The sequence below is a fragment of the Falco punctatus genome (assembly GCF_963210335.1).
Source record: "Falco punctatus genome assembly, chromosome: 6".
Taxonomy (NCBI): Eukaryota; Metazoa; Chordata; class Aves; order Falconiformes; family Falconidae; genus Falco; species Falco punctatus.
Window position 1 is genome coordinate 82,983,789 of NC_137585.1, and position 27,681 is coordinate 83,011,469.

A 27,681-nucleotide genomic window follows, 5' to 3' on the forward strand; every position below is an offset into this window, starting at 1 on the left:
TTTTGTTTTCTTTAAAGATGGCTTACTAATACTCACAGCTGTACCTGTGCTGGCTCCTTGACCCACTCACGTATCTTTGCTGAGAAGTTTTCATTGCTTAGAAAAGTAAAACCCTAATTGCCTGGTTTTATGCCTGTTAATGCCATTGATTGAGAAATGAAAGCTATCTAGACATAGGCAAGGTCTGAATAGTAAGAAATGTTTTCTTTCCCCTTAAAGGTTTTGTTAGGGCATAACACAAGCTTTGTTTCTCTTCAGGTTACCTCACCCAAATTATAACACGATTCAGCCTCATGTGATATGATATGTTCTTGCATTTCTTTCCAGGGAAAACACCAGAGGGCATCCACAAAGTAACATCCCCCGTGCAGAACCTGTAACCACTTATTATATGAATATTCCGCTTTTCCCTGCCAGTGAATAAAATCCTCGGACAGTGGTAACCACACAACTTCAAACAGGAAAATGCAGATCTCTGTACCGATTCATTTGAACCATAAGTCCCATATTTGAGAGGTTGTAAACAATGTCTGTTTTTCAGTATCAGATGTATCTTGTTAAATGGTGCTTGATGAGCACTGGATGTTAATATGAAGCAGAAAGAGAAGCAAAGCCAGCCTGATTACTTAGCTAGCTGATTGCTTGATTAGGTCAGGACTACAAAACCCCCTCAAGAACATAGTGTTTCATATGATAAAATTATCATCAGCTCTGCTGTTGTTATAAGGAAAAAAAATATTCTTTGGAAATTTTTTTGGTAATTAAAAAGTAAATTATTTTATAATAATCTTGGGTTTTAATACACTTTTTAATGTTATTTTTACACAAAATAATTTGGTTTGCATTTTAAATCTTCAAATGGCCACAATTACTCCTTGTAACATCCTGTACCAGTCTTTCTGCCAGAGTCCTGTGGAGGGTGTGCAAGTGTACGAATGGTGGGAAAATATTTTAAGAGAAGAGGCATGATGGATGAATGTTCACATGTTGTAAATGACAGACACACAGGAAAAAAAATGGCAAATTACCATCTAAATCCAGCATCAGCCTTTGACCCATCCAGTAATAAATGTTAAATCCAGAAAGACCTAATCAAACACAAGTTCTGCTTATCCATATCTTGCATCTGCTTCCCAGTACTCCAGAGTAAAGCTCAGAACTTTATCACAGAAGAACAGAACTGAAATTATAGTAATACAGGAAGACAACAGGAGATATCACAGTCCTCTAAGTTCTTGCAAGAGCTACTGATTTCTTAGGGGGGAAAAAAAAAAAAAGTCTAGGTGATCCTGGGGAATGGACTGCAGCAAAAAGCAAAAAAATGTAGTAGTTCCTGAATTGTTCCTGCCTTTCTAGTAGTTAGTTGAACTATGACATTGAGATATGTATGAACAGAGAGTAATTTATAGCATTAATTAGAGCTATCAAAGAAAGGGATGTTGCATACAATTGTGGCTGATACCAAGGGTAGTAGATAAAAAAATTCTAACCAAAAATTTATTCTAGAAATTGCAGATTTGGTAATGTAGCATCAATTGTTATGCATTCTTCCTCACTGGGTCAAGTCTAAAACCTAAGCATAATCCCTTTTAAGAGGCAAATTATTCTATCTTGTAATGGATTGGGCACATTTCAGATGTTGCATGTCTATGAAATTGCTGGCATTTACCTATTCTGCATACACTACAAAGGTTTTCAACAACTTCAGCCTGGAATGTTTCTGTAATGTCAAAAGGTGGGGTTTTTGTTGTTGTTTTTTGTTGTTGTTGTTTTATTGTTTTTAAAAATTGAGAAGAAAAGAAGGTCTGTAGTTATGACACAGTACAGTTCTTGTTGGTGTACCAGAAAGATTACTTACTTTGGGAAAAGTGAAGACCATCCTGGGATGAAGCCAGGCTCTCTGGTGAACCACAGCAGGGTCATTAGAATGAATAGGACAAGTGTAACAGCTTCTGGGTAGCTACAGCAGAAACAGAATGGGTTATACATTTTCCTGAATCCATAATTGGATTTACTCACTATTGTTTGCAGATTTATAGTTTTACATACCTCATTGGTCCAAGCTTCTTGTACTCCTTCTGAATCACCTGTGCTGATGCCTCTTCTCTAGCTGTTTTCTTCTTGCCACACTTGAACATGTTTTTAAAACTGGAATGTAAATTAGCAATATTAAATGATAAATTAAGTGTATACAGAAAAAAAAAAGTCCAAACTTTCCAGTTACCAATAGCACTTTACGAAAGTAAATTTTTCACTGTACAATGCAATATTGCCCATATAATTATCACACACCAAACTAAGTATATTGGAATTAATTGACAAAACACAGTGGGAGACTGACAGAGGCAGCAACAAAATGTGTCCTGTTATCGACTACCTCATTTGCCCAAGAAGGATGAAACTTTAATCATGAAAACTAATTGAAACATACAGACGCATAGCCTGGCTATTTAAAGAAAGTCATCTACAACTTTGCTTTACTTTGTTTTGCAATGAAAAAGCTTCTGTTGCATGAGTAGCCTGCATACTGATCAGCTGACTGTTTGCTATGACTAGCTTTGCATTCTTGGATATGAACGACCCTTATACACTCTTAAATAGAACACTATCGAAACAATCAAGAAAAATGAAACAATAAGCGTTCACATATAGAGTGGTAAGCATGGGATGACTCTAAGTCTGCTTAAGGGTACACAGTCTCACTCTTTATCTCTTGCACCATAAGTAGCCCCATAACTGTGGAAGACTGGTGCCATTGTTATCTCTGCAGATGTTAGTGAACTCATGGAGAACAAGGCTTTGAAGAATCAGCACAAAAGAAATACTGTCCTCTCCAAAACCTTAAAAGGACAAGCTCTGGAGAGGAACCCACCCCCCAGCATACCACCACATATAAATTTGGAGAAGTGGAAGTTTTTTACTTCACATTTACAAATACAATCATCCAGTTTATAAACACAGATATTGCTCAGGTATTCAAGCCAATCCCTGACTCCAGTGAATGGCAACATCCTGACTATAAATCTTCCGGTCTTAGACTAAAATGTATAAAAAAAAAAATCAGTATTCTTCTGTCTTGCACACATGCACTGTTATGATGTGTGTATGTTCTAAAGGAATGGGTACCACCATTTGTGATACAGAATTTTCACATTGGGTTGGACAGGCAAGAGTCCTCACTTCAGAAAATTCTTGTCCCATCCAAAGACTCAGCCTAAATCAGAATCTATGATGCAAAAATCACTGTTGCGGCATTATCTTCCTATCGAGCCTGTTAAACTTAGATGCAATGTTTACTCCTGCTACAAGGTATCTCTTATATCATCAACCTTTAGTTTTATTGATTACATTTACTTACTCAAACCCAAGGAAAAGCCACTGGAGCCAGACCCAGGAGAGCAGCAGAATAATAACTGTGATGGGGATGGAAAGGATAAACCAGGATCCAAAATTGATGCACTGGCAAGCTGGGTAACGTCTGGATGAAAGTAAAAAACTGTTCAGCTGAGTTTTGCAAAGGAACAAAGACTTGTGAGAAGTTCCAGAAAACCCTGCTGCAAGAGAGTTCTCCTGGCTGGCAGCTGACTTCAGCACGAGGTAGCCTCTGGTGTCCTCTCCCTCCCACCCTGTTCCTGATCACAACCACTGCAGGAACTAGCAGTGCCAGTTATTTGAGCACTAGATCAGCAACAGCTGTGGGGACCTGACACCTATCCAGGTGTGTCTAACCTGAGTTCAGTGGGCAAGGAAGGGCCACTCACAGCGTTATGGGCCACTAGGACCACAAAGAAACAGAACTTGAAGAAAAGCAGTTCTTTGAGAGGAGACTTTAGCACAAGAAAATATACTCAAATGAACAAGCTCCAATGAATGTAACAGACAACAGTGGAGACAACATTGAGACTAATATTGTTTAAGGTTCCATAAGGGATTCAAAACCGATTTAAACCCAAATTATTATTACTAATTTCCAGGAAAGGTAGGAATGTTCATTTGTTAGGTGGCTTTTCTCTCCAGTCACCTTGTCTCTTTGAGGCTGTCTTAATCTACTGTTTATGGATATGGGCCATTCAATCAGAGCTCGCCCTGCCATATGCATTTTAAAAAAGGGAAAAATGGGCTTTGGTTCTCTGAAAGAAATCAGTTTACTGTTGAATGAAATAGATGCCAGATAGGCAAATCGCCCATGTAAATGAATCCTGTTTTCCAATTTACTTTATCAACAGAAGTTGTTATTCTGATTTTGAGCTTCTTCACCTCTACTGAGAGAGCTTTTAATGCTAAAAGTGAGAAAATTCTAGCCTCCTTGAACAGCCTTCCTCATCAATGCAAAAATCAGAAGGGAAATCACAGTGTCCAGACAGAGGCAGTAGCAACTATTTCCAACTACTAGCTAATCTTTTGTATTTCAGACCTTGCTACGAGAAAAGGAATTCAGATGGTCACGTAGGTGTTTGAGGCAATAAATGCTTATTATAAACACTCTCTCAAGTATTGTGCAAATTTTAGGATTGATCTAGATTTATTATTATGCTTACATATATTGCAATTAAAGTGCCAACAGGGACTCCTACCTATTTCTTGAGGTGATGCTCTAAATTGCAACCGTACATAGTGATGAGACAGTGACACTGGAACAAGAAAAAGCATTGTGCTATTACATATAATTTAATGATTCCGTGGCTATTTACCTTTTCTTACATGATTAGCCACATCGATTTTTGAATGTACGAATTGCAAGATAGGAAAAACTGACATCAGCATAGCAATGATTTAATGTTTCATCACTTGTAAAGTGTTTATGATCTTTCCTGAATTACGTGTGACAATTCCTCACTAAGCAACAAAACAAGCTCTTGAAAACTTTATGTTAAAGAGTCAATTCAGTTATATAATATACTGTGGTCAGGTTTCACAGTAAGTTTGTACAGGGCTGAATGTATATGTAAGTATTTCTAGTAATCCAAATATTAAAGTTAGGTATTCTTCATCTCCAGAGCAAATATTCCTCAGGTAGACTGGATGATCAGTTTCAATGATTTTAAAAATGACCTGTTATATAGCATGGGTTGGTTTATCTGTTATTGTTGGCTTATTTACTACAGGTCTTGCCTGAGGCAAGGATGGACAGGACACACTGAACTATTTCCTAGACCCATTTCCAATGGAAAATGAAAAAAGTGTGATTGATTTTAATAATCCTCATTTTACAGTGATTTAGTGCCGATAACAATAAACCCTTCCTAGGCACACACCACAAATGGCAACAAATTTGGTTCATAGAACAAATCCAGATAAAATTATTCCTTTTATGACTTTTATAAGATCGCCTAGGTTGGAAATAGTGTAATGTTGGCAAAGTTTGATTCTCCATGTTGGAAGGACAAAGTCAGTTACCAGAATAGGATTCAGGAAATTGAGTAACCTGTCAGTGAGTCAGACTAGAGAACCAAAGGTTTGATTGTAGGATTTACTCTTCCACAAACATAGGAGAACTCAGTTTTGTCCCTGACACAATGTTGTGTGGTAAGCATTTCTCTCTCTAACATCTCCACAGCCTTCCCCACACCCTGGGGTGCAGCTGCCTGTGCTCCTAGGATCCACAGCCCTGCTCTGCTACGGCCCAGCTGTGAAACTTGGCTTGCAGGGCTGAAGAAACTGCTTTGTGTGGGAAAAAGCTGTGGGAAAGTTTCTACAGCAAGCTGGGCAAGATTAGAGAGGTAAAACTGCAGTAGTGAGATAACTGACATGGGGATTTGCAGCAGCATGCAGGATTCAAGAGGAAAAACAACAATACAGAAAGAGAGAAAATGCTAAAGGCAAAAGCATGTAGTCAGAAGAAAGAGACCCAGCATCAATGAGGATCTGTTCCAGGGAGCATTGAGGACCAGCCCATCTCATCCTCACTGATACCTCACTAGCCAGTAAAGGCTTCTCAGTATTTTATGGGCAGTGGTGAGCAGACCAGTGCTCATCCTACTAGCTGGTTACACAACTTCTCGGTGTGTTAGCCAATACTTTTTACTTTCTTTGTTTTCCTTTTTATTTCCTAGTTGGATATATTCTAGATGCTATACTGTAGCTTCTCTTTGCATACAATTAAAGAATGAATAGACTGACCCTGAGAGGCTCAGTAACAAATTTGTCTTGAAAAGGAGCCCTTATGGAAGCTGGTCTCACTGGCAGGCGTGCTTAGCATTGCACCAGCATCGCCACTGTTTCCTTCTGCCCTGTGGAACACAGCGTAATTGCATGTCCTAAATCAACAGCAGGCTGAGGGATCCCGGCAGCACACAGGCTCCAGGGCTAACACAGATACACTGGCTTCCTCTTCATGTGACAAACGAAAAGGAGGGAAGTAGAGAACATAAACTCTAATTCCAAATTCTTTAATGCTGAAATAGGGAAGATATGAAGAATATGGCATTTCATAGCACCATTTTAAGTGTTTTGCCACTGAGTGTGAAACCCAGGAATATGCTCTATGTACAGCTCTTTTGCTGAATTATTTTACTTCAGATGCTTATGATACGTGAAGTTAGACAGCAAATGTGTCCAAGCCATGCTAAGAGGTTACTTCCCACCTCAGACAGGGCATAAATACAAACAAAGCCTCTAAGGAGAAGGGGAGGAAGACAGTTAAAGATAAAAATATTTACACAGTTAGGTGGTAGATTCATCTTAAGTTATGGATTAGGAGCAGTGATTACATAAAGGTTAAACAAAATCCTGGTGGGAAATATAACTGGATTACGCATGCAGTACTCCATGTACAGCACATGCTCCTAGCAGAGGGTGAAGGCACAGGGAGAAAACAACACCCTGCTTATACATTCTTGAAGAGATTGTTCACAACCAAGACAAACTGAAAAAGCAGCTGCAAGCCAATTTTCTTCAGGTTTCCTACAACTTCAGTGAAATGAACAAGAGCAGTTCTTACCCCTAGTAATCAATCTTGGATTCTTCCAGGCACCTGAGTGTGAAGCCTGCTTGAACCAGAAGTGTTTATGTGTCTAGAAGCTGAAGCCTGAAGGGCTTATAATGCCATAGGCTGCCCTTCTTTGGCCCCAATAACAGGCATTCTTATAATTTGCATATGGTTCGCATTGTTGCTATTCCCTTAGCACATGCTGTACCACTTCAGTTCTCTTTCAGCAGCATGCTGAAGTCAAATTTCATCCATTCATGGGACACAGGTTGGAAGAAAATCTACTAATAACAGTTTTTTCACCATTTTGTCATGTGCGGTACAGAATAGTGGACAGAGGGTAATAAAAGGATTGTGTTCTGTTTTAAATTAGAGTAGGAATATTTCTAGCAATGAGCAGTTTGCAGAAGAAAAAAAAAAAAGTTCAGCAAGACCTATTGGTTTTTCAAAAGGTTTGGAATGACAACTGCCAGTTTTCTTTTCAAAGTAGTTCTACTTAGGAAAGAAAAGGAATATTAATGAATGGTTTTAATAACCTCAAAACAAAATGTTTCACTGAATGCAAAGTTTCAGGCTGGTTTGAAATTATTTGCTTTCTCTTTGGATAATGGACCTAGATTCCTATTTCAACAATACACTAGGCACAGCCTCCTGGAAGTCTCCTGATGCTCTTTGCTAAGCAGACCTGAACTTAGCTCCTGCTGTACTTAGAAATGAGTAACAGTCCTTTAAGGCCAGATAATGTCTGTCATATTCCTGCTAAGTACTGTCTTGCTCCTCAGATAAACCCACCTTTTTCCATGCAGCTATTCAAAGACTAAAGTACTACTTAACTGAAGAATGGTCATCTTGTTGCATGTATTGGGTGATCGCTTATTTCCCAGTGTAAAGTAAATACAATAATGCAATTTCATTTTATCTCTTTAACAAAAAGTAAAAAGTAATATAATAAAATAATATCAAATCAAAGGGTAAGGTTTCTAATGGATTTTAGAGGAGCCATGTAAGCTCAAGAAAGAACAGTTAAAATTCTGGATTAAGAAGAATACACATAATTTAGTACAGTCTCTTACGTGTTGAAGTGCTCAGCAAAGATCAGATTAGTCGATGTTCCTGTGATTGTGGTCAGTCCTCCAATGGTAGCAGAATAAGCAACACATAAGCACATCACTTTGAAAATCCCACTGTATTTGTCCTTTTTGCTTTTTCTCCCTGTTTCAGTAGGCGGTAGGTTCTGCTTAGAGAGAATATACACCAATTAATATATAGGAAGGGCTCATCATTAAGGGCAAAAATAGGATTGCAGGATGTCCCAGAAGAGCCAGACAGTTTGCTGGCAGTATAGCTGTACACAGCATAGTTTGGTTTGCTGTCACAGTGGTACCACAGTTGTTCATGCAAAGAAAAAGGAAGGAAGGTCAAATCCTGAAAACCTTTGCCTGAGCTGTCTCAGTCTTTAAGTAAGAACTTCCATTACATATGCTGATATATATACACACCTGATATACAGAGTTTGTACTCTGGTGACGTTGCTTTCACTTGTGTAAAATACACTGGGAGCACAAAACCACTAATGAAATAACTACATAAGCAAACTATATGTATTTGTGGATCTACACATGTATCTCATTCCCATGAAACTAACTTCACTGCTGGCTGTGCCATGTTAGGTGTTACAATAGAAGTGAGATTTAATGTAAAACTAAGGTACACATATTAGCTGCATAACAAAAAGGCACCTTAAGTACCTTAAGTACCTGTTTCTTTTCTTTTTCATTTTCTTTTTCAATTGTGCACACAGTACTACCCACATCATTGTCATATCTGGAAAAACAAAGGCAGGTATTGTAATAAACGGATATACTATTCAGATGAATTCTTGGAAGAGAATTTAGTAAATGAATAACTATTACCCATTAACTTGTTTTTCTTTCTTTTTCCAGTCACTGCTTTCACATTCTGCTATATTTTCTGTAAGACATTGATGCAAAGACAGATAAGTATTTAAGGGAGCTAAACTGGAAAGGCTCCATCAGCATGTCCCATCCCATGCAATCACTTCACATCATCCCATGAATACATTTGCAAGTGCCAAACTTAAAAACAGCCAAGCTGTGGCCTACTCCTTTGTGACTTCTATTCCCCAGAGTCTGAATCTTCTAATAAGGAGCAAACTTACTCATTTACAATCCAACTTTGTACATAACCGGTTCAGATTGATTTGTTCTCCCAGCGTTACCCTAGAGCTCTTTTCTTTTGCCAACGTTAAACCCCAATGTATTTATAGCCTGTAGCCATATTTCATTTCAGACGTTTTATTAAGCTGAACAAGCCACCCTCTTTTCTCTTCTCCCCCTCCTCTCATTACAACGGCCATATTCTGCACCTGTTCATCTTTAATTAATCTCTGTGAACATGAGAGACCTCACATGCAGTAATCCAAGAGAAGTCTTATAATGAAGCATGTAATGATGCTAGCACTTCCCTAGCCACTCAGCTTTATGCAGTGTTTATTTCTCTGCAGAGCGAGAATGGGCAAAGACAAAAACTGCATGCCTACCGTCCAGCTCCAGTGCCAGGTTGATGGAGCCGTTAGAGCAAGACATCTCCAGCACATCAGCTTCTGTTTCAGCTCTGATGATCTGCTGAGCAACAGCCTCTACAATTGGCATCACCATGGCAGCAGCAGAGGTGTTGCTGAGCCACATTGACAAGAAGGCACAGCTAACCATGAAACCCAGCATAAGCCTGGAACAGGGGAGAAGAGTCTGTGGCTGCTACAGCAACACCTCCTATCACCACTTTATTGAATATAAATGGAAAGTATTTTCAACAGAAAGCTTGAATGTAGGAAACTCTGAAAATTTAAAACTTGTGATTGACTTGTTTATGAATTAAAATTATCTTGATCAAAGACATTGAAATTATTGTCTTTTAGAGTTAAAGGATCAACTATATTACAAATTAAAACAGAAGCAATAATATCTATTTACAGAATGCATCATCTTTGAAGAAAGAGCACCATGCATGTCACAACTTCAAAAATATACTGTTAGTGTTGTTAATCCCATATTGTGCAAGCTAGGTCAAACCCTTGGACTTATCACTTAGTCTGTAAATCCTGTAGGTACCAGTCCAAGTGTTATAGGAATAAAAATTCAGGAAATGGTACATAACTTAGTTCTGAATCATAGCACCAAGACAGGAGTAGGGATTATTTGTGTTTCAACAAACATCTTATTTGATATTAAATGGGAAAGTGAAGGTCATTACAGTGTCTTAGTCTGGTCTTGGCACAGTTTATGCTAAATCTAATACAAAGCACAGAATCACAGAATGGTCGGGGTTGGAAGGGACCTCTGGAGATCATCTAGTCCAACCCCCTGCTAAAGCAGCTTCACCCAGAGCAGGTGGCACAGAGACACGTCCAGGTGGGCTTTGAATGTCTCCAGAGAAGGAGACTCCACAGCCCCTCTGGGCAGCCTGTTCCAGTGATCTGCCACCCTCAAGGTGAAGAAGTCCTTCCTCATATTCAGGTAGAACTTCTTGTGTTGCAGTTTGTGCCTGCTGCCTCTTGTCCTGTCATTGGGAATCACTGAAAAGAGTGAAAAGAGCCCCATCCTCTTGACACTCACCTTAAAATATTTACATTCATTGACAAGATCCCCTCTCAGCCTTCTCTTCCCCAGGCTACACAGGCCCAGCTCCCTCAGCCTTCCCTCACAGGGGAGATGCTCCAGTCCCCCCACCATCCCTGTAGCCTCCGCTGGGCCCTCTCCAGTAGTTCCCTGTCTCCCTTGAACTGGGGAGCCCAGCACTGGACACAGCGCTCCAGATGCAGCCTCTCCAGGGCAGAGTAGAAGGGATCACCTCCCTTGACCTGATGGCCATGCTCCTCCTAATGCCCCCCAGGATCTCATTGGCCCTCTTGGCCACCAGGGCACACTGCTGGCTCATGGCTAACTCTTGCAGTTCCTGATTGCACTAGTTCAACGCACTGAAATGCATCAGTGACTGGAGTCATTCTAGTTTTACACAACAAAACACAAATATTCTATGTCCTATCTGGTGAAGCTGGAAAGTAAACTTAGAATACAGGCCACGTCATCATTTTAATGCATCTCTTGCAGTTGTAAATGAAAGTAGTCCTCTTGATGTCCTGTCCCAAGGTGTTGGCGGTATCATTAAACACCTACCATGCATCACCACAGCAAGAGAACAACTGTGAGTGGTGGGACTGTGGTGCAGCATTTTCTGAGAAGTCATTTGTGCAATTTATAACATTCATTGCCTAGTCTTGACCAAAAGCTTCACAAAAACTGGAAGGATTACTCAACACATTAAGACTAGATTTGATACAAAAATAATGTAAATCATATTATATAACATAAAAATGCCATTCAAAATTTCTCTCCTATTCTTTCATTTCAGCTAATAGCAATAACATTTCAAACTTTATTTTTTCTCAGTCAGGGCACCTTGTCATTTCTCTGTGCACTTTTAATTGCATAATGATGAAATGATCTGCAGACCTGCGAGTGGTGGACCTGATTCGACACCAATTTTCATCAGTAGAATAAAATCCATTAAATTTATGCATTTTTTGATTAGGTCCTCAGATGGAAGTTGGGAAAATCTGGGTTTTCAGGAGAAATTTTTATGTAGAGAATACTGCTCAGGCTAAGCACACTGAATATGAATGTTCAAATTGTAGAGAAATATAATTTTAGTACTTGCAAGAGGATTTTAAACCAAAGCAAGTTAAGATATTCACTACCATCTTTCAAAATTGTTCATCATAAATTTCCAGTATATGATGGACTGATGGTCAGGTGACCATTTAGTACAGTGTAGTATACTCTGATAAGTGACTTTAAAATTTATTTTAAAATAATAAAATATATCCTAACCTTTTCAGCCCCAGTTTTTCTGCATTATTCTCCCTGTGCTGTTAAAAAATATTCTGCATGGAACCTTGGATGATAACTTCATTTACATTCAACCATAAAATCACTCTTTGCTATGTAATGCACAGTCAATGTTTTATTACCCGTTCTAGTCCTTGCAGGCTGCATAGATGTATTCAGCTTTCCTTGCTAGTCTGCACACCAGATGACATAACTGAAATGATGGGAGGCCTTTTGGGATTCATGGAACCATAGAATCATTTAGGTTGGAAAAGACCTTTAAGGTCATTGAGTCCAACCGTTAACCCAGTACTGCCAAATCCACTACTAAACCATGTCCCTAAGTGCCACATCTACAAGTCTTTTAAACACCTCCAGGGATGGTGATTCCACCACTTCCCTGGGCAGCCTGTTCCAATGCTTGACCACCCTTTCAGTGAAGAAATTTTTCCTAATACCCAATCTAAACCTCCTCTGACACAACTTAAGGTTGTTTCCTCTTGTCCTATCACTTGTTACCTGGGAGAAGAGACTGACCCCCACCTGCCTGCAGCCTCCTGTCAGGCAGCTGTAGAGAGTGATAAGGTTCCTCCCTGAGCCTCCTTTTCTCCAGGCTAAACAACCCAGTTCCCTCAGCTTCTTCTCCAGACCCTTCACCAACTTTGTTGCTCTTCTTTGGACACCTCCAGCACCTCAACGTCCTTCTTGTAGTGAGGGCCCCCAAACTGAACACAGTATGTGGGGTGTGGTGTCACCAGTGCCGAGTACAAAGGAGCAAATGCTGTCCTAGTCCTTCTGCCCACGCTACTTCTGATACAAGCCAGTTTCTCCAGAAGAACGCTGAATGCAAAATCCAGAAGACTCCTGCTATTCTACTTCCAGTGCTGCATCCCCCATGACTTCTAATGTAGAAACCTCATGCTGTGATATCTCTATCTTTGGCTGGATGAGGCTCCAGCATGCACAGGCTGGCCGGGGTCTCCTGCTAGCGGAGGAGGAGGAGGGCTATGCACTGAGAGCAGCATGCATCACTGTGCAGTGGGCACAGCTAAGGAGCAGCAGATGCTGAGAGGTGGGAGGATCCTTTCCTTCACAGATCATCTTATCATAATCTTATCATCCTTTTGTCATAATCAGGAAACATGGTAGAGATGAGATAGTTATGAGGGGTACTGCTTCCTCAGGGTTACAAAGCTGTCTGTGGAGTTGCTCTAGGTATCCTCAGCAGCTGGCTGCAGGTTTCTGTGTCCACAGCAAGTTCCCCAGCAGTGTTCAGCTTAGCGCAGCATGCCATCCACTTGTGTTGTCCCTTTCAAGGTTTCAGCCAAAAGGTGAGGATTTAGGAGTAATCAAGAAAAGAGAAGCTGAAATAACTAAAACCACATAGCTCAAGAATACAGCTAAAGATAACGGGAGGCTGTTGAACAAGAATGTAAGGAGCATTTTGTCAAAAAAAAAAAAAAAAAAAGAAAAAGAAAAAAGCTACCAGCTATCAAAAGATACAGAAAAAATAAAAATACATGTGGTGTTTAATATTAGGACAGACAAATCACTGCAGAATAGAAATACTCCAGCGTTTCCATGATCATCTAAGAGGCATCTAATTGTTTAGACCTGGGGTTTCTATTTTTCTGACTTTTTACTTCCTGTCACTGCTTCCTGGCAAAAGGTCATAAGCATCATGTATTCTGGGAAGCCAGGCTCACTCTACAGATCTTATCTGCAGCCTCACCAGTGTGCTGACAGATGACTCTGTTGGCCTAAAACTTTTCTGCAAGATTTTAAAGCAAGAAAAGAGAAGATTTTTCACTTCATAAGATGTACACTGATACTGAATAAGTACAGAGTGTATGATTTCATCTCCCTCATCACCTCATCCAGCTGGGGAAATTCCTACTCTGATATTTTCTTTATATGTAGACAAAGAAAAAGACATAAATAAAGATGTGCTTACTGTGTTTTCCCTCCTGCACCACATTTTTAGTTTTATGACTTTTATTTCCTCAATGTACATTTTAACTCTTTTTGTGAAGCATCCAGAATTTTGCAAACAGTATTGAAATACAAATTAATAAGAAGCGTAGCACAGATTTTCAGTTGTAGGCATCAGATATGTAACGTACTAACCACCCTTAAGAAACAGGACTCTTACATTATCCACAAATTCATCAGTTTTTTGTTTTGTTTTGGTTTGGTTTTTTTTTTCTGAAGGTTCCTTATTATGAACAGGATCACTGCAGGGAACTTTGAATTAGGATTTCAACAAAATAATAAAGTGTCACCTACAAATCAATCATATAATTTCAAATATCTACTTTGAGTAGAAAAGGCTGGATTTCTACTACAGAAAAAGCAGCAGGCATTTCTGGAATACATAGCTTTCCACAAGTATTAATGTCCTTCAAGACATTGTTTAGCACATACCATGCAGGGTTGACACCCACCAGCATCACCATTCTTAAAGCCACTCTTTTGTGGAAATTCCATTTTTCTATTGATGTTGCCAAACAAATTACTCCAATAAGCAGCAGATGAAAGTCTTTAAAATAAGCAGATGCCACCTGAAATAAAAACAAAACCCATTTTTTTAATGAAATGGTGACTTTCTATTAGTATTTTGTATTATTATTTTAATGAAAATAAATCATTAAGGGTATATATTGACATAAATACCAAGAAAAGTTTTTGGCTTAAATTTAGCCTGTTAATTTCATTTAACGAATGATACAAGAGTAACTGCACTAAAGTGCACAGTGTTAAAACAAAATGAAAAAGAAGGCTTAGGATATGAACAAGCTAAGATCATCAGTCACATCTCACATCCAAACTAAATCATCAGTGAAATGCCAATTTTGTTAATTTAGTCATCTATCCAACAGAAGAAAGAACAATTTTAAACACAGACTTGGAGTATGATCATCTGTGGTGTCTCCTCTTTGATATGAAGATACGTGCTCAGCATTTTGCATTTTACACATGGGGTCTTTAGTGTGTCATCTCACTTCTGTAACCTTAAGGATATTTTATATCTATCTAGCATTTTTCCATTGACTGGCATCTAAGCAGTGAATCACAATCTAGAAAAAAATATTAAATAAAAATCAACAAATTCTGAGGTCAAAGCATGTAAACAAGCCTTGAGGAAGCTTGCTGTGATTGGCACTCAGCAAATCCATGGATTCCCTATCAGGTTTCAGCATTATATGGTTCTTGGGAGATTTTGTCATTGAAATCCACGATATGATAGAGAGGGAAAAAGGTTTACCTGCTTGGATTCCATTATACCGAACAATGGGAACATAAAGGCAGGGAGCAGAGCTGAAACAGCAAGTGGCAAAGCTTCTGTGAGCCAAAAGATGGCAACTATAAACAATGTGTATGCACATTCTGCTTCCTAGAATACAAAAGACACCAACAGAAATATGAGTGGATCATCCAGGAAAAAAAATCACAACTGCAAAAAATCCAGCTATGTCAGTAGAGAGATTCCCCCCACCTGGAACAAGTATGAGTCAAGGGACCTGAATTTAGGGTGCTTGTTGCCTCCTATTGATAACCCTGCTGAGTATGAAACATCGTCTGTAAAATAAAGAATTTTTCCTAAGAAATAGTAAAATTATTTAAATTCTATGACTTATGAAAAGTGGAAAAAAGTCAGCTGCTTTTCCCTTCAAACGTAATTAATTATATAGGTCATTCTGTGCCATTCTCAGATGATGAATTAACATAAATCACGAATGGTCTGCAGCTGCAAGCAAATCTTCAAACCTCTAGGAGTACTTGTAGTCAATAATAGGTCACATTTTGTCTCTCCTGTAATCAATGAAGTTTTGTCATCAGCATCAATAAGGCAAGGATAACATCTAATATTAAAAGCATAGTGCAAGACTGGCAAGAAACATGTTCGCTTTTAAGACTTGTAATTTTAGTGAGTGTCTTTTATTCGAACTCCTGTGAAACAGGATTTTTTCTTTTTTTTTTAATTTTTTATTTATATTTCTGCTCTTGAGGAAAATGGTTTAGAACTTTTAATGCCACTGGTTAAGGCACAGAACTACTCAGCAGCAGCAGAGATGGTTTGTATTTGGAAAGGAATAACTTAATGAAAAGGATCTGGGAACCTCTGACTGGAAAACAACATTAAATCCAAGTCAGTCAGTTACGGTTACCATTTAATTTGAGGGGGAATCTTGTGTTATGTATGAAACAATTTGACAGTATCAATTGATTTATCACCTAGGAAATGTTCGTCTTACTTAAGTCCTATGTCATTAAGAATTTCTCAATAATTTCCTCTCAGAGAGGAAACTGAAATATTGAAACTGTGATGTGAGACAAGAATGAAGCCTGTTGTTCTGTAACCATTACCTTTCTGTGGTGCAAGGACTTCTGAACTGGACTTTTGTGTATTGTTACACGTGATATGTATAACACATGTGTGATAACACATCACATGAGAATTCCATTTCATTCCACTGGCATCAAAGCTGTACCAAATAGAATCACTAATAACGTTTTTAGATAGCTGTTTCATCAGCCTGGATTTATCACGAGTTATTGAATGCTAGAAGAATTTATTGCAAGTAAAATAAAACTAAGGTGTCCTGCCATAACTTTTGCTTTATTTAGGAATGAGAGGGAATTTCTAATATCAGATTCCAGTCATTTGCTATCAGAAAACACAATATATGATGAACTTAATAAAACCCATCATCAAATACAAAGGTAATTGCAAGTGTCTTCCCGACAATTTATCTCCATTGTCAATCATACAGAGCTGTTTAAAAGTGGCTAGAATGTAATAATAAGGACAGGATTTTGAAGGTAGTCTAGATGATGTTAAACGAGAAAAAAAAAAACATTTTCTGAACAAGAAAACAAATATATAATTTAGAACTTCATGTAACCAGCACAGAATCATACATTAAAGCTGTTGTTTTCTCTACATTTCTATGTAAATACAGTGAGCTGACCACAACAACAAAAAAAAATCCCAATTCAAACATCATGAAGTCATTCAAGGTCCCTTCCAACCCAAACCATTCTGATTCTGAAAAGATCTGGGAACCGCAGGTTTAACATACAAATGCAAAATAATTACCTCTCAAATTAGGTCACTTACTTTGGTTTTGATGATAAGTGGAAGTGGAAGTAAAAGCAGTGGGGTGAGAACAATGAGCAGGAACCTTCGGTAAGCCAGGAGGTAGCTAAGAATCTTCATGGTTGATGACTGGTAGATTAACCTTCCTGCAGAGACTGCCAAAAAATAGGTCTGACTTTAAATAGCTAACTCTGATTAATATTTTTCCAAGCTATCACCTTTAGCCATTGCTAAAGCAGGCCAGTAAACCAAGTTAAAATTAAATCTTGATCTTTATTGTTTTAGTGAGTTTATTAACAGTAGGTTGATAAGATAAGCGTTCATCATAAACCAAGGTTAGATGTCAGCCTCCTCATGACTTTCTCCCCCTGCCCTTCCTTATAACATCTTTATGTAATCAAAGCATGTTTTAGACAACTAGATAACCAAAAATTTCCGGTGCTCTCCCAGTCACTGGTGGTTTCAGTAGGAAATTGAAACATCTAATATACATAGAATATATGTCCAAAACCAGTTATGGCATTATGTGAAAATACATGCAAGATCATTTTACTGAGCAGAATTAAAAATTCTTTACCTCAGTCTGTGGGGATATTCAAAACTTGATAAGACAAGGTTCTCAGCAACCTCACCAAGCTCTGAACTTTGTTCTGCTTTGAGCAAAAGGTTGGACTAGATGACCTGCATAAACCCATTTTCTTTTCTCATGCAGAAACAGGAAAAGGTGTTCCATGTACTTCATACACAGCTTTGAAGAAGGTTAAGAGTAGGATGGTTTTTGAGACAAAAGTAAAAATTAAATAAATTCTTTTGCCTGAATTTTCCTGCTTTCCATAAAAGAAAACTTGGTACCGTCTTTGTAATACAACAGAATAACATCAAATAAAGACAAGGAAAAGGTAGGAAAGAGGCTTGTACACTTCCTGTGGGTAAAGATTGAAAGGGGAAAGAACATAGTTTCATGCTCAGGATCTTAGATGAAGCAGAAAGCAGGAAGAGGAACATATGAGAGAGTCTTTGAGCTACCATCAGAACCATCCAAAGGCCAGGTAATAGAGTAGATTTTTACTGTCCGTTTAATTTGACACAAGGATCCCATGTGTCAGGGTACAGACCAATCAAGTGATCAGTTTGCCAGTGTTGCCAGCAAACTAGGACTTTGGTTTTACTAGGAAAGCAGTATTTCAAATCTAACTGACAGGAAGAAATTGATTGAAAACCCAAAGGTGGGAAATAATTTGGGGATGAAAGTAATAATGAAATAAAAGCCTTCGCTACTGCACAGAAACAATTGGGAAAACAGCTTTGACACAATCCTGGGAGCCGAGACTGAGACCTCCTGAGAAGATAATGTAAAGCATAAAGAAGTTAAAAAAAAATGGTAGCTTTTGAAAGGGACTCTTCTAAATATATAATGACAATCTTGGTTTAAAGAGTTCAGAGACAGTGAACAGAGAGGGACACTATGGTGCCTGCATCAGGAAAGCTTCAAATATCCAAAAATGAAAAAGGAATTGCATGAGATCTGGAAAAATTGTCATGCGCATGAGGACTGCTATAAAGGAATAACACAAATGTAGACAAATTCTGGAAGATTGTGATGCGAAATATGTTTCAGTCAGAGATGTAAAAGAAAATTTCTGTTAAAATGGCAGAAATAAGAAGAAAACAGAGGAGAGTAGAGGGATCTAGTAAACAGAAACTAAGACAAATTGCAGACAGTGCTGGAGTAGTCAACACTTTCCTTGCCTGAGCCTTCACAGAGGTAAATGGCAGTCAATTCTCTAATGAAATTAATTTTAACATAGAAAAGGGAATGCACTATTGGCAGGGTGCTGGTGGAAGTGCTGAATATTTAGATTTAATGTATGTATTCAAGTCAACAGTTTCAGATGGAATTCACCCATAATTCATGGGTGAGAATTCACACAGTAATCTGAGAACTATTTTAGAATATGTTTGAATATATTCTGATATGCCATATATATGAAAAACTGTGGAGGATTACAAGTTCCTAGAGAACTGGTCAGGCATATATGGAAATGAAATGTGGCTAATATGTCATGTGAACTCAATCTGATTTTCTTCTCTTATGGGGCAGCTAGCTTAGTGATCAAAGATATAACATATATGCATTTTATTTAATTTTAACACACTTTCTGAGATTAACTAAGAGCAATTCAGAAGTCAGCACAGAATAAATGTTCTGGGGGAAATTATGTTTGGGTGCACAACTGGTAAAAGAAAGTTGTTCTTGAAGAGCAGTTACAAATGTTTCACATTCATACTTAAGACATTTCAGATGGGGTCCTTAAGGGGCCTATTCTGAATGATTCTTGAGTCCATATTTTCCTCAGTGGTTTAACTCATAAACTCACAATGGGCAGGACAAAGGTAATACCTTCTACCTGATATTAGATCATAAAGGCTGGTTTTTTTGGCATTTATAGCAAAATACTGTGTGGGGATAGGCATACACATTTCAGAACAAAAGAGAAAAGGGAAAGGAACTACCAGTACTAATCCAAGTGAATTATTGCTGATGGGGCAGTAGAAATTGGCCTGCAGAATTGGCATTGAAATTCTTGAGCCTGTCTGCAGGGCCCTGGTCTGAGGCCTGCAGTCAGCCACCAGAGATGGCCAGGGCAAAACCAGGAGTTAAAAGGAAGAGGTTTCTTTCCAAACCTCTATGCTGAGATGTTTCTGGAGCAGTCAGGCTTTGACGGGTAAGCTGAGAATGGAGCAACAGATAGATACTCAGGTAGATAATGAATCTGTAGTGGATAAGTTTAGTGGAGGAAGGCTGAAGTTTTTCTGAGAGACCATGGAATGTGGCACAAAACTTTTCTTATAGGCAGGAACCAGGAACAAGCAAGGGTATGGAAATCTGCTTACAAGGAACTTCAACATACAGCTCTCCATGTGAAGAGAAAAGGGGTTCAAACATGATTTGAGGCATTACTGAATGATTAGGGGAAAAACTGATCAATTTAGTTTGAAAAACAAGGATGTGTTTGCAACAAAGGAAAAACTAGGAAAGAGGTGAAATTTGTAGGGAGAAAGAATATTTCTCATTATACCAGCCACTGTTAGCTGATCTGGGTCAGTGTTGATCCTTCACTCTGTAGGCTTCTTGGAATGTTTTATTTATTTCTGTCATGCCTTCCGTTTACTGTGGACAACTCCAGTAGCTGAATTGAGTTTTGTGGTTCATCTTTCCAGACGTCGAGAAAGCCTGTGGGGATGATCCTTTTATGCTGAATCTTGGTCCAAACAGCTGTATTTGCAACTTGTCTGAGGACTACTATTTCTCTTCCATGCTTGAAGAAGGGCTTGTGTGCTCAGAAATTCATCATTGGGTGGGGCAACACAGCAGAAGAAATGTTTGAGAAAGAGGAAAGAAAAATTCAGATTCTTCCAAAAGCTGATTTTGCCATAAACCAAAGAAAGATCAAAGGACTTGCATGAGAGATCCAGTTACGGGGAATAAAATGGCAAGATGGGCACAATCACAGCCCAGTAGATATGTTCAATAAGATAGCATTCATGTCCTCACCAGTTAGCCAAAAAGACATATTCTGGAATACAGTCAGCTTGTGAGTCCTCTCCGTTGAGTGACCCAAAAGAACTATCTTGACTGAGGCAACAGAAATCAATTGAACAGATCAACAGCAGACAGTTCATGCGTTAGCCGATGGATCAGTCCAGACAGAACCAGATATGAGAGATATTCTTTATGCTACTGCCAGGGAGCATGACAACTGGAGCTTATGGCAGAAAGCACCTGGAAAGACCCAAGGTCAGCCTCTAGGGCTATAGGGCATTTCGCTCAAAGACCTGCGTACAGTTGGTGAGTGATGTGGAAGAACGGGGAAATCCAGTCTGTATCCCAAGGAGTTTAAACCTTGGGGGAAAATAACTTGTGATTTGAGTTGCGTGGTACTACAATCACCCGAACCAATGGTGAACGAGCCTCGCAAGAAGCCAGGCAAGTATAACAGCGGCCCAACCTGAGTCAATAACTTAACATAACATGCCAAATCTCCTGTTCTGAGCAGCCATCATAAACACATGAAGCCCAAGTCATGAACTGAATAACTCAATGGACATTTTATGAACATTTTACAAGGGTGGCCCATAGACCAAGGGAGTTATATCTGCACATACATACTACATGACAGGAAGGAGGGTGGTGTTTAATGGGGGTGTATTGGGTAGTGCAAGAACTAAGCATGACATGGAATGATATGGAATAGAGGGTGGAGATTGCACCAGGTCTATCTGGGATGGATGGATTTTGTTCATAGCAGCCTGTATGCATGCTGGTTTGGATCTTGTGATGTTTTGGATTTGTGACTAAAAGTGTAGTTAGCACACCTTTGGATATTTTTTGGATATTGCTGACCAGTCCTTCCACAGCATCAAGACATTCCCAATCTGCTCTTCTATGAGTAGGCTGGGGGTGTGCAAGAAATTCGGAGGGGACACAACAAAGGCAGCTGACCCAACCTGACCAAAGGGATATTGCATGCTGTATAAAATCATGCTCAGAAATAAAAACCGACGAGGAGAGGTGTTTTGGGAAGGAAGGCATTGCTCAAAAGCTGGCTGGGCACTGGTGTACTTGTGAGAGGTGATTGCTTTTGTGTCAATTGCTTTAGTTTGTTTTTTTTTTTTTTCTTCCGCATTCCTTTGCTTATTAAACTATCTTGACCCATAGGCTTTCTCACTTTTGTCCTTCCTATTTTCTCCCAGTCACATTGGGGACAGAGCAGATGAGTAGCTGGGTGGTGCTTAGATGCTGAACTGGGTCAACACTCCACACCTTGTCAATGGCCTTGTAAGTAACATTACCACTCTCTACCTTACCATGCATTTATCTTTTGACCATCACAGATACAGTGGTAATACTACTGTAAAAAACTAAGAGAAACACTTCAGTTAAGTGATACTTCCTGGAAATTTCAAAAGCGTGGAAAATTTTAGTGCACTGTTCAGGAGGCCATCTTGGAAATGCAAAGAAAAAATAAATAAATCAGTATTTCCTTGTCAAAGGTTGATCATAGGGGATTAGCAGGATACCTTTATAGGATGAGATAAGCAACATTTTAGAGCAGCACATCTAATCTATCAGCAAAGTATTTGTTATACCAGTATATGACTAATTACTGCAACAGAAAGGCTATATATCACTACAGGAACTGTAAGATGGGTAAGGTACTGCCCAAAAGGAAGGCATCAGTGGAAGAATGATCAGAGCAAAGGAATGTTATAAAAGCAGCTTCACAAAGATATTTGAGGGATTTATACTTCTACAAAATTTTATTAATGATTCTCAAGATGATACTTATTGATTACAAAATTGAGAGGCATTATCAACAAAGTTAAGTTTTTAATATAAGAACTTGAGAGCTTGAATTGTGAAGCTACCATGTTTGAAACATGTAATGGGCAGAGAAGAAAGCTCCAGAAATGGTCTGAGTAAGCACTGTGGTGGGATTTACTTCTAATTTTACGCGTCCATATCTAAACTGGTCACCATAATGTTTTTTTCACAATCTACAGAGAGACGTAAGTACTTCCACCCTGCATAACTGAGAAGCTTATACCAGACTGAGGTGAATTTCACTCTAAAGATGAACGTTTCTCTCCACTGACTAGAAAAAAACCCTAGGAAATGGGTTGGAGCAAGACGGTTAACTTCTATACATCTGTGTTAGGACACATCTGCTTGTTTGGGAAAAAAATCTGCAGAAGCTATCTGAAGTCAAGAATGGCTGCAAGAGACCTGGAGCACTGAGCAAAGAAACAACTCTCTTTTCCTTAGGTCTTAACAGTTTAAACAGTATGTACCCACCAATAAACAACACTGGATTGTAATTATAAACTTCATTATCATTATTATTGAATAATTAGCTTTCACTCCCTCCTCATAATTGTAAAAAGTGGAAAACATCTTTAATTTTATTTTTGTATTAATTTGCCAGTGGCTGGGATCAACAGGTTTCTTTATTACCAGAGAAAATTAAATATCTTTAGTATGAACCTAACATTAATTGCCACCTTTTGAAAGATGCCATTGAGAATAAATGTTTACTAAATGGAAAACATGGAAATTAAATCACAAGCACTAATTCCCTAAGATCTTGCATATTCTGCAAGGCTTTTAATCAGCTCAGACAATTTTGCCTGGCTGCTTCCCATTATTTTTCCTCAAAAGCGTAACAGCTTTTGGGACTGAAAATTCTATTTACATCCCAGGAAAACACATTTTAAAGGAATGAAACTCTCCTTCTCCCTCCCTTTCTCCCTATTAAAGATGAGAAAGCAGGGAAATGAAAGCAGTCAGAATTACACCAAGGATCAGTGGTGGGATCGGATGTGTAGTCACAGGTGTCTCCCACCAGAGACACAGTGTCTGCCATTGAGTCAGTGGTGAAGAGAAATGGTGAAATGAAAGTGCTGGACCTTGATCAACATTTGCTTCTCTAAAACTGACAGGGGAATCAAAGCAACAGATGTTGGGAAAATGCAATAGCATATATAAGATTTAGCACTTAGGGGTGTCTGATGAAATCCCATCCTGAAGTGTTCCCATTTCTAAGTACATATCCAACACGTTGACACACAACTGCTCCAACAACACTAAATGCTCTAAAACCTCTCCAAGTAAGTAAATCTTTATGGAAGTGTGATTCAATGCATTTTAAACTGTTTTTTTTTTTTCATTTTTCCATTGGTCTTTTTTAAAACTGTCTCCTAAGGAACAGTCTCTTCTAAGCTTAGCAGAATGGTATCAGGTACAATGAAACTTGTATGGAAAAGGAGGTAAACAGACACACAGCAATCTGGGAAAAAAAGAGAAAAAAAAAAAAAAAAAAAAAGTACCTTTCTGGAATTTTAACAGCATGTGATTAAAGACTGTGAACAGTATGTGAGTTTTATCTCCAGACTGAGGATGGAAGCTTCTGAAACAATTTAGATGTTGTATACCTATGATCTTGGCCTGATTTGCTAAAGAGTGTTAGTTAAAAAAACCCTACAAACCACTTTTTCTTTCCAATTTTCCTTGCATTTCTGTTTCTAAATTACAGAACTGCTGTGGAAGTGCTGTTTGGAAGAGATTATTGATATCTTTTAGAAAAATAGTTCACAGAAACCAGATTAAATCTATTTTCAGCATGTGATGAGAGAAGAAGAAACACATTTCATACCTACATTCAGGCTGTTTTTCTGAATGGACAGAACCTGACATGTTGAATACATTTCCAGACTCCTTACTGTACAAAAGCAAAGTTGAAAGAAACAAAGCCCAATAGCTTGACTTTGAAAATTTTAGAGACTAAAAAGTTCGTTATTCATGGTAAGCACATTATATCATTCCTTTATACTTTTGAAGAGAAACCCGCCGTGCCTGAAGGACATCAGTGCCATGATTTTTCATGACCTGTACTTAGAGCCTTTTTCTTTAAATCAGTTCAAGTGCTTTAGCAATTACTATATAATCTTCCACCTTTCTAAAGCAGAATCCTCTCTTCTAATGACACTAGACAGAGCTCCTCCAATATACTAATTATTCACTCCAGGTACTCTATTCCTGTGAGTCTTCCCACTGGAATCACTGGCCAGTGACACAAAGTAATATATCCAAGATGTAAACTACATATAAACTTCCTGTAGAAAATTAAAATACAAATGAATAATGGGATTTTAAAACAACAAAGAATGCAGATACTGAACTCTTATAACTGAAGCACACCTTGAAAGCTTAAAAAGGCCCAGTTAATTGAGACTCAGTATACTGTCTCTGCATCAGCCTGCTTCTCCCAAACAACTCCTCAGTAATGCTTCTCATCTGAACTCACTGTAAACCAGTTAATCTCAGAACTAGAAGCAATTTAACTTCATCAATGCAATATTGTGCCTACTGTAAGTAAGTTCTGCTGAGAGTGTTACCTGGATGGAACGTGACATTAACCAGGTGAGTCCAATTCCGCACACCAGAACCCATCCTAGGAACCTGCCACTCAGTTTCCACAGCATAAATTATATACTTGGCCAGGACCTCTCTGTTGAGCTCAGTACAGTCCTCTTGATGTAGGAACTTCCATGCTTTCACTTTATCCATTGTTTTGCTTCATCCTCATTCCAGAGGCTTCACTGAATGCCTCATCCTCCTGTCCATGGTCGTCCAATGTGCTCCTGTTAAGGGCAACTCATTCTGCCTTTGGGCACCTGATACCTGTGCTCCTAAATTCTAGCAAACTTCCCTTGCCAATTATCAATATGTAATGAAAAATAACCCAAACCTTCAAAAACTTTCCATCTTCCTGCATATCTTGATCACTGACTGAACAAACAATGCTGTCATTCTTTAAGAGACGCGTCCCTCTGGGCTGCTATCACATGACTGGCACAAAACCAGAACAGCAACCCTGAATCATTTATAGGCCTAATTCACCATTTAACAACTTTTTGCCTCCCTAAAATATAGCCTCCACATTTTTGTTTATTTTTGTTGAAGAATGGCTGTTTAGTTGGTGCTGTGTGAATCCAGACTGCTGTGTGCACCAAAACATTTAACCTGTAGTGGACTTGCATAGACAAGTCTTCTTACCAGAAGAGACACTCCAAAAGCCTGAGCAAGTCTGGCTATACAGGCAGATCTGTTGGCCATGCACCATGGTCTAATGTTCTTCTGGAGTTTTTAGCACAGATGTTTCAGACTTCTTCCCACTGGAATGTGTATATTCCTCACATAATAAGGTGACAGGGACTGTGCTAGAGTAAACATAGATTGGTAAGCTTCTTCATTTCATGAAGCACTAATAATATTCCTCAAACTTATAAAACACGAGCTTGGCAGTGAATTTCAAAATGTATTTCTGAAAATAGTGTACAATTTTCAGCAATCTGAGCTCCAAAAAAGCAGATGCCACCTGATTAAACACCACACTCTGCTTTTGATTTCCACCATTTTGGAGGACAAATTTTTCTTTAGAAATAATTGCACGATATGACTCCCAGTTCAGAGTTTTCATTTTTGGAAGACTACATGTTTCTTTTTTTGATTGGGATGGGACATTCAGCAACCTGATCTAGTGAAAGATGTCCGTGCCCACAGCAGGGGGGTTGGACTAGATGATCTTTAAAGGTCCCTTCCAACCCAAACCATTCTATGTTTAGTCCAATACAGAATGCAAAAGCAGCAGGAAAAAAAACTGCCTCGAATGGCACTTTAACGTGTGGCTTTGTTTGCAGGGGGCTTTCCTTCATGACAACAGAATCTATTTTATGTGGTCTTCTGTCAACTAAAATTTGAGTCAATAGTACCAGAATGATGTCTTCTGAGAAGCAACATGAGAAGGGAAAATATTTAAATAACTTCATTAATTGCTAGCTTAAGAGATTTTTGTTGCTTAATTATTTCAGGTGATGACAGTTAATTGGAAGTGATACACTTTATGCAATTGATGTCATCTGTTTATTGGTGACATGTTAATGTCATTAACTGTGCTGGCTTTTGTTTAAGATATTTGATCAGTTGTGTTATTGTTGAAAGAAGTTGTTAATAGGCCAAAACTGTTAACTATTATCTATGATTTATACACAGAACAAGGTTCAACTTCTGCTTCCTTGGAAGCCCCAGAGGATAAATCATTGCAAAGAAGAATACTAAATTTATTCTTGCGAAACACAAAATTGAATAAAGGTAGTTTGTCAGAAACATGTAGGAAGTTTTAACTAATCAGTGTCACTACATGAAATTTCTCAGTGGCATAATTATTCTAAACTGATCATTCCTAGACTTAATCTTACCTTTTCATTTCATAGTTACTAATAACTTTAACAGTTTGCTTCCTTTCAGTAAAAGACATTTTTATTTCCATTTTATTAATACATTTAAAAAACCCTTACATTTATTTAACATTCTCCCATCATGTTTAACTTTCTGGGAAAAGAAATGTTTGCTTTTTTTTTTCCCCAGGTAGAATTTTATCGATTAAGTTTCAGTTAAAGTAACTATATGCTCTCCACATTCAAACCATAGGAGTATAATTCCGTTTCCTCTTCTTGGTACAGATTTTTGGAATTCCTTATTAGATCTTCTCCTGCCTTGGCCCAAAATGTCACATTAATACTTTATTATTCAAAGCAGTATCTGTTTTCATAAATGTCCACACGTAAAAACACATGAAAAAATACATCTCATAATGGTTATTTATGTGTAAATGTTGGACTTCCTAACACTTTTGAATGTGAAGATATATCTTCTCTGTCAATTTTCTTACGTATTTTTTGTCTTTCTAAAGTTTACCAAACTGCTTGATGAGCTCATCTAGAGTCTTCTCATTGACAGGCATATGTTTTAGCTAATCTTTACTCCCATTTTCCTTGTTTCTTCCTTCAATTTTCAGTTAGCCTTCGTCTCTCTTTCAGTGACCAGTTTATCATCCACAATAAAATTGTGGCAGTCATTTACATTTATAAGGTCAAAAATATTTCATAGCCAGATCAAAGCCGGGTTTATCATAATCAATACTTTGCTTCCTAATCTTTCACTAATTTTGGACAATAAACACACAGATACATTTACTCAGGGATTCTTCGTAATCTAGACTCTCAGAAAAAAACTTCTTTGACATCTACCAGCAAAGCAAACCACACAAGTACTCCAATCTCCACACATTGCTGCAGCAAACAAACTCAGCCTGCAATAAGATTGGCTTGTGAAGTCTTGGAGC

General features: G+C 38.4%; 1 protein-coding gene across 1 annotated transcript in view; it reads right to left on the reverse strand.

The window, feature by feature from the left end:
* Window positions 1-17,081, reverse strand: part of SLC13A1 (solute carrier family 13 member 1) — a 57,603-nt gene extending 40,522 nt beyond the window's left edge. Inside the window, exons 1-10 of the mRNA XM_080393983.1 lie at window positions 16,958-17,081; window positions 15,101-15,229; window positions 14,260-14,396; window positions 9,489-9,676; window positions 8,842-8,899; window positions 8,686-8,752; window positions 8,002-8,165; window positions 3,359-3,478; window positions 2,050-2,148; window positions 1,859-1,960 (exon numbers count right to left, since the gene is read on the reverse strand). Of these exons, the coding sequence (XP_080250109.1) occupies window positions 1,859-1,960; window positions 2,050-2,148; window positions 3,359-3,478; window positions 8,002-8,165; window positions 8,686-8,752; window positions 8,842-8,899; window positions 9,489-9,676; window positions 14,260-14,396; window positions 15,101-15,229; window positions 16,958-17,056 (1,163 nt within the window). The 5' untranslated portion in view covers window positions 17,057-17,081. The remainder of the gene's footprint in view (window positions 1-1,858; window positions 1,961-2,049; window positions 2,149-3,358; window positions 3,479-8,001; window positions 8,166-8,685; window positions 8,753-8,841; window positions 8,900-9,488; window positions 9,677-14,259; window positions 14,397-15,100; window positions 15,230-16,957) is intronic.
* Window positions 17,082-27,681: the final 10,600 nt, after the last annotated feature.